Source organism: Mus caroli, chromosome 2, assembly GCF_900094665.2.
Source record: "Mus caroli chromosome 2, CAROLI_EIJ_v1.1, whole genome shotgun sequence".
Classification (NCBI taxonomy): domain Eukaryota; kingdom Metazoa; phylum Chordata; class Mammalia; order Rodentia; family Muridae; genus Mus; species Mus caroli.
Window position 1 is genome coordinate 78,868,862 of NC_034571.1, and position 6,921 is coordinate 78,875,782.

Here is a 6,921-nt window from a genome sequence, read left to right on the forward strand (position 1 = left end):
ACTCCTTACTGGGTACTATAAACTGAAACCCAGGTCTTCACATGTGCTAAGGAACCTGTCTCGTCTTAGAAAATACATATCGTAATCAGCAATCTTGCAAGCAGAAACGTATGTTTGGTTTTTTTCCTCCAAAAGATCTAGAAGGATCTAGCCAGGACAACGGTTATTTTGCAGCCTCTTCAAGAAGAACACGCGCGCGCACACACACACACACACACACACACACACACACACACACACACAAAAGTACCTCAACCGCTTCGAAGCCCTTCCAATTTAAGCAGAAGTCTTGGCCCTGTCCTCCATGTGCTCTGGGTCAAGGCCGATTCCAGAAGAATTCCTCCCATGCAGGCCCGTGCGCCCTACCTCTCCCAGCCCAGACGGCTCCCCTCAGCGTCGTCAACTCCCTGGAGACTTCGCCTCCCACCAAGGCGCCCCTCCTCGTCTGATTGGCTCGCCCAGGAGCGGCCGTCCAATGAGGATGACGTATTCCAGACGCGCGGAGGGAGGAAGGAAGCAGTCAGGAACCCTCGACGCCCGGAGCGCGAGGCTGGCAGCGCGCGGTGTTTAGCCTGGGCCGCGTGGCCTCAGACCCTCGTCGTCGTCGTCATCACTCCCAGTGCATGTGGGTGCTGGAGACCCGCAGCGGCCCGAGGGCGCCAAGGAGAAACTACAGAACCCGTGTGGACGAAGCCAGCGAGGGCCAGCCCTGATTTCAGGCCTCCGCTAGCGCCTTGCTCCATTCCCAGCACCCCTCGCGCCGAAGAGCCCTCTTCAAAGGAGTTGGGCCTGGGGGCCCCAGGCGTGCGGGGGTGACCTGCTTTGCAGGGCCTTCTGTGCCGCCGTTTCGCCACTAACCCTCGGTTTCTTATTTCTGGAGTGGGAGGGGATTGCTGAGGTTGTGGGGCCAACCTCTGCTGCTTGGCGCAACCTTTCGGCTTGAGGCTGGACATTAGGAGGAGACCAAGCAAGCGGACAAGAGGACCGAAGGAAAGTGAGGACAACAGGAACAAGTTCTACTGCAGAACAATTCCAGGTTGGGTCTGAGGACACGGCTAAGGCCTTGATGCTTTGGAAATTCTTCCCTCACCCTTGCAACTGGGGCCTCGCTCATCTACATTTCCGAGGGCGGGGATGAAAATTAATAGTCTTTCCCACCCTCTTTCGTAGTATAAGGCCACACACAAGCCAGGCAAGACCTCTACCCCTGAACTGGACCATCAATCCTTTTTAAATTCTGAGAATGGAGCTCGCTAAATTGCCCATGCGGATCTGAAACATATAACACTCCTGCCTTGGCCTCCTGAATAATAGCTAAGATTGCAGACATAGGGACACCAGACCACCAAACCCAGCTGATGCTTCGAGTTCTCTTTTTGTTTGTTTGTTTTTGAGACAGAGTTTCTCTGTGTAGCCCTGGCTGTCCTGGAACTCAGGCTTGGCCTCAAATTCCGAAATCCGCTAGCCTCTGCCTCCTGAGTGCTGGGATTAAAGGCGTGCGCCACCACATCTGGCGCTTCGCGTTCTTAATTTACTTACTCGCTCTTTTCTTTCCTGATAGTTTTGACGTGAACTATTTGGACTCTTCAGTGCTACCTGACAGAAAACTACGTACAGTACCAGAAAGAGAACGCAGAGTTGTAAGGTGAGTGGAGGTGGGGAAGTGGTCATGACACATACACACACATACACAAACTAGAAGTGTAGGTCAGAATATTCACTTGATTTGGTGGAGAAGAGTCAACTGCTTACCTCTCCTCGCTCCACTGTTAGCCAGGCAGTTAACCAGGGACACAAAGTCCACAGTATTGCAAATTGATGAGGCCAGTCTGGCTCACTTTGGTCAGTCAACAATTCACTTTGTTCTTGTTTCTCTGCAAGACCTCCCAAATCCTGTCTTGTCTTTTTTGTTTTGTTTTGTTTTTTGTTTTTCGAGACAGGGTTTCTCTGTGTAGCCCTGGCTGTCCTGGAACTCACTTTGTAGACCAGGCTGGCCTCATACTCAGAAATCCGCCCACCTCTGCCTCTGAGTGCTGGGATTAAAGGCCTGTCTTGTCTTGATTGTGCACCCTCTGCTGGTTAGTGTAATAAGTGAAAGGAAAGTGCTTATGGCTTTGCAGAGTCACTTTTATAGCTAGCAGTAGAGCTTTTGAAAGTGTGAGATTTAGAGTATTCTGAGCTGTGGTGCTCAGGAAGAATGCAAGTAGTTGGCACTACAGGAGTTGGGTCTTGGTGCTAATATGAATGAGAAAAACTGAGTAATAAAGATAGCAGACAGAGCTGGGTGTGGTGGCACACGCCTTTAATCCCAGCACCCAGGTTGCAGAGGCAGGCAGATTTCTGAGTTCAAAGCCAGCCTGGTCTACAAAGTGAGTTCCAGGACAGCCAGGGCTATACAGAGAGACCCTGTCTCAAAAACCAAAAACAAACAAACAAACAAAGATAGCAGACAGACACTTGGGGAGATAGTTATTTTGTACTAGGCACACACTGTACTTAGAAATCTTGCCTGTATTGACTCATTTAATTTTATTTTGAGTCAGTCTCCCTGTGCAGCCCATGCTGGCTGACCTCAAACTCACAGTTCTCTTGCCTTTTCCTCTCAGTTGCTTCAATTACAGACATGTACCACCATTCTCTCTCTTTGTTGTGTGTTTGAGACAGGGTCTCATATAGCCTCGGCTGGCCTTGAACTACTTTTTATGGGAGGGTGGATGTCTTTGAATTCCTAGTCATACTACCTCTGCCTCCCAAGAACTGCAATTTTAGACATGCTCCCCATGTCTGGCTTATTGAAATTTTTTTAGAAGCCTTACAAGGTAAGTACTGTTATTTCCATTTCATGCATGAGAAAAACGAGTGTCTGAGACGTTGGGTTACCTGCATGATGTTAACACAGCTATGCTACTTTAGAAGGGAGCCAAGACTCACTCCCTCTGTCATCATAGTCCTCAGGGTAACTTCGCAGCTTGTGTTTCTTCAGCTCGTTAGCTTTTAACTTTTCTTTGCCATTTCAGAGACAAAAACATAAGTTAGGGATAATCTTAACTCTGAAATATATTATCTCCCCACAGGAATCTGAATCAGGAAAACCTAGAAGGTTTATTAACCAAATATAACATGTGCTCTCCTGCCAGTTCCAAAATCCTGTACAGGAACCCCCGGTTCCTCCGGGTAGCTTTTCTACAGCTTCATCACCAGCAGCAGAGTGGTGTGTTTTGTGATGCCCTTCTGCAGGCAGAGGGTAAGAAATTAACCGAGGTTGAGCTGAAAAATTACAATAGAACAAATAAGGTAAAATGTTCAAGGCCAGAGGTAGACTGCAAACCCAGAAGAATATTATTAGCTATAAATGTTATAATCTCGCTGACAAAAAAGCTTTTTGTTTCCAGGACAATCATTTTTGGGAGGGTATGAGGTTTTGTTGGTAGTAGTGTTTATTTTGTTGAGATAGGGTCTCACTATGTAGCCCTGGTGACCTAGAACTTGCTTTGTAAGCCAGACTGGCCTCAGGCTCAGGGATTTGAAACTTGACTCTGCTTTCCTAGGCTAGGATTAAAGGCTTTCTTTTAGCACCTGGCTTAGAATAAATTTGTTTGTTTGTTTGTTTGTTTTTGAGATAAGGTCTTATGCAACCTAGGTTTTCCTCAAACTCTATGTAGCTGAAAAAGGCCTTGGACTTCTAATTCTCCTGCCTCCTGAGTTTTCCACCATGCCTAGTTTGATGCAGAGCTAGGGATCAATCCTGCGGTTTTTGTGCATTGTAGGCAAGCACTCTACAAAAAAGCTATATCCACAGCCCTTCTAAAACTGTTCTCAAGAGTAGAATTGTTGGGAAGCTGAAAAGCTAGCTTAATGGTTCAGAGTATTGACTGCTCTTCCAGAGGAACCTGGTTCGATTCCCAGAGTCCACATTTCAGCTTACAACTGTCTGCAACTCACACATGTGGTGTACAGATAAATATGTAGGTAAAACATAAAACCATTTTTTTAAGTTAAACTGTTACCATTTTTTTAACCCCTAAAATTAACTAGAATGGGGCTGTAAAGATCTGGCGGCTCACTGGCTAAAGACATTTGTTGCTTATGTACCAGCAGGCACATGTTGGCTTAGACCCATCCTTAAGTCCAGTTCCAGGGAATCCAGTGCCCTCTTAGCATCTGGCACACATGTGGTACATATGCATCTGTGTGGATGGAGTACTCAATATATAATTGAAACCTGGATTTAAAAAAAAAAAGTAAATCTTGAAGATAGGCAGGACTTAGGAAGTTGCTGTAAAAGGACCACAAAGGACAGCCCAGGCTACAGAGTAAGCTGTACTCATGCTTGTCACACATATATCGTTTGTTTCGTGGGCTGGGAGGTGCACCACGGCATACAGGTGAAGGTCGGAAAACAGCTTGCAGGAGTCAGTTTTCTCCTTCCATCCAGTGGGCTTCAGGGATGGAACTCAGGTCTATAGGCTTGGTTGGCTGCTAGTACCTTCCTGTGCTAAGTCATATTTCATGCCCAGACTGTCTCAACAAACAAAACTAAACAAAAGGGGTGGGAGGCACGGGAGGGGGGGTTGGCTAGAGGGATTGGTTTAGCACTTATGTCGGTTTTACAAGAGGACCATGGTTCAGTTCCTAGCAATGGCATGGCAGCTTACAGGCTATCCAGTTCTAAGAGATCTGGCGCCCTCTTTTGGCTTCCTTAAGCATCAGGCATCTATGCAAGCAGAACATACATACACATAAAATATAAATGCATAAATCTTTAAAAAAATAATAGAAGTTGAGCATATAGTTCAATTGGCAGAGTGTTAACCTAGTTTTTATGAATCCCTGGGTTCAGTCCCCAGCACAGATTAAACCAGGTGGGGTGGTACATGCTCTAGAAGCAGGAAGATCAGAAATTCAGGTCATCCTTGACTACGTAGGAAGTTTTACACCAGAATAGATAACATGGTACCCAGCCCCAAAATAACTAAGTAAGAGGGTAGGGAAATGGCTCACTGGGTATAAGTCCTAGGTGTGCAAGCATGAGGACCTAAGCTTGAAGCCCTAATACCCAAACATATAGTGCAACTCTCTATAATCCCAGCACCCCTACAAAGAGATGAGTCAGAAGACAGGAGAACTTTGGGAGCCCAAAGGACAGCTAGGCTGTCATAGGGAGCACGTAGAAAGAGTTAGACCCTGTATCAAAGAAAAATGAGGACAAACACAAGTTATTCTTTGACATATATATATATATATATATATATATTTGTTTTGTTTTTTGAGACAGGGTTTCTCTGTATAGCCCTGGCTGTCCTGGAACTCACTCTGTAGACCAGGCTGGCCTCGAACTCAGAAATCCGCCTGCCTCTGCCTCCTGAGTGCTGGGATTAAATCCCGGCTCCTATATGTATGTTTTATAGCACACTGTGTCTTCACACATCGTATGCAAATAGAAGGCTTAATTGGTAAAGTGCTTGCCTTGAAAGCACAAATATCTATGTTTGGATTATCAACATCCATATAAAAAGCTGGCTGTCTTGATATATGTTTCTATAATTCCAGTGCAGGGGATATAGAGACAGAAGGACCCCTGGGGTTTGTTGGCCAGCTACTCTAGCCAGGTTGGTGAGGTCCAGGTTCAATGAGAGACTCTCAAAGGATAAGGTAGAAAATCAATTGAGGTCAACTTCTAGCCTCCACATACCCTAAATGTAAACTATAGGAGTTAGGGGATCACTCTATAGGTAACAAAGTTATCATGCAAATGTAGAACCTGAGTTTGAATCCTCAGACCCCAAGTAAAACAATATAGTTGTGCACACCTCCAGTCTCAGAGCTCCTTTGCCTAGATAGAAGGCAGGAGCATGAGAATCCTGGGAAACTTGGAGACCAGCTAGCCTGGCATTATGGAGGACAACAAAGAGATCCTGTGTCAAGGTGAAGGGTGGGAACTGCCATTTGAGCTTGTTCTCTTCCATGTTCAGGTTATAGCGTGCAGATCTCACCCCTTCACAAATATGCATGTCCACACACAAACAGAAGAGCTAGAGCCTGATGCAGTGCTGTATGACTGTAATTACTCTCCTCAAATGATTCATGGATTTGAAGCCAGGCTGGGCTATAGAACCAGATCCTGTCTGGAAATAAGCAAACAAAAACAAATGGCAAAGTCTTATGGGCATAGAAAGTCTGAAAAATGTACCTACTATTCTAATGGGATAGTTGCAAAGGTTCAAAATATGTCAAGCACTTAGGAAAGCTTTTTTGTTTGTTTGGGTCTTTTGAAAACAAAATCTCACACTTTAATCCCAGCAATCTAGAGGCAGAGGCAGGTGTGGGTGGATCTCTGTGAGTTTGAGGCCACCCTGCTCTACTGAGGGAGTTCCAGAACAGCCAGGAGTTCACAGAGAAACCCTATTTTGAAAAACCAAAAGAAAAAAATTAAAACAATACCATATATAGCTCCTACCGGCCTTCAGAATGACTAAATTCCTGATGTGTCTACCTGTTAGCTTCTGATGTTATAGACATGCACCACCAAATGTGACTTGAACAAGGTATATTTTGGTGGGGGAGGGGGCTGAGAATTGAACTCAGGACCTCTGGGAGAACAGTCAGAGCTCCTTTTTTTTTTTAATTATTTATTTATTTTATGGACATGAGTACACTGTAGCGGTCCTCAAACACACCAGAAGAGGGCATCAGATCCCATTAAAGATGATTGTAAGCCACCATATGGTTGCTGGGAATTGAACTCAGGACCTTTGGCAGAGCAATCAATGCTCTTAACTGCTGAGCCACCTCTCCAGCCCTAGTCAGTGCTCTTAACCACGGAGCCATCTCTCCAGCCCTAGATAAGGGTTTGGCTTTTTGGTTTTTTTTTTTAATAGATATTTTCCTCATTTACATTTCAAATGCTATCCCAAAAGTCCC

The 6,921-nt window shown here is 45.5% G+C and overlaps 1 protein-coding gene across 1 annotated transcript in view; it reads left to right on the top strand.

The window, feature by feature from the left end:
* Nucleotides 1-3,120: 3,120 nt before the first annotated feature.
* Btbd18 (BTB domain containing 18) overlaps nt 3,121-6,921 on the top strand; it is a 6,767-nt gene continuing 2,966 nt past the window's right edge. Inside the window, exon 1 of the mRNA XM_021156906.1 lies at nt 3,121-3,244. Coding sequence (XP_021012565.1) covers nt 3,121-3,244 — 124 coding nt within the window. The remainder of the gene's footprint in view (nt 3,245-6,921) is intronic.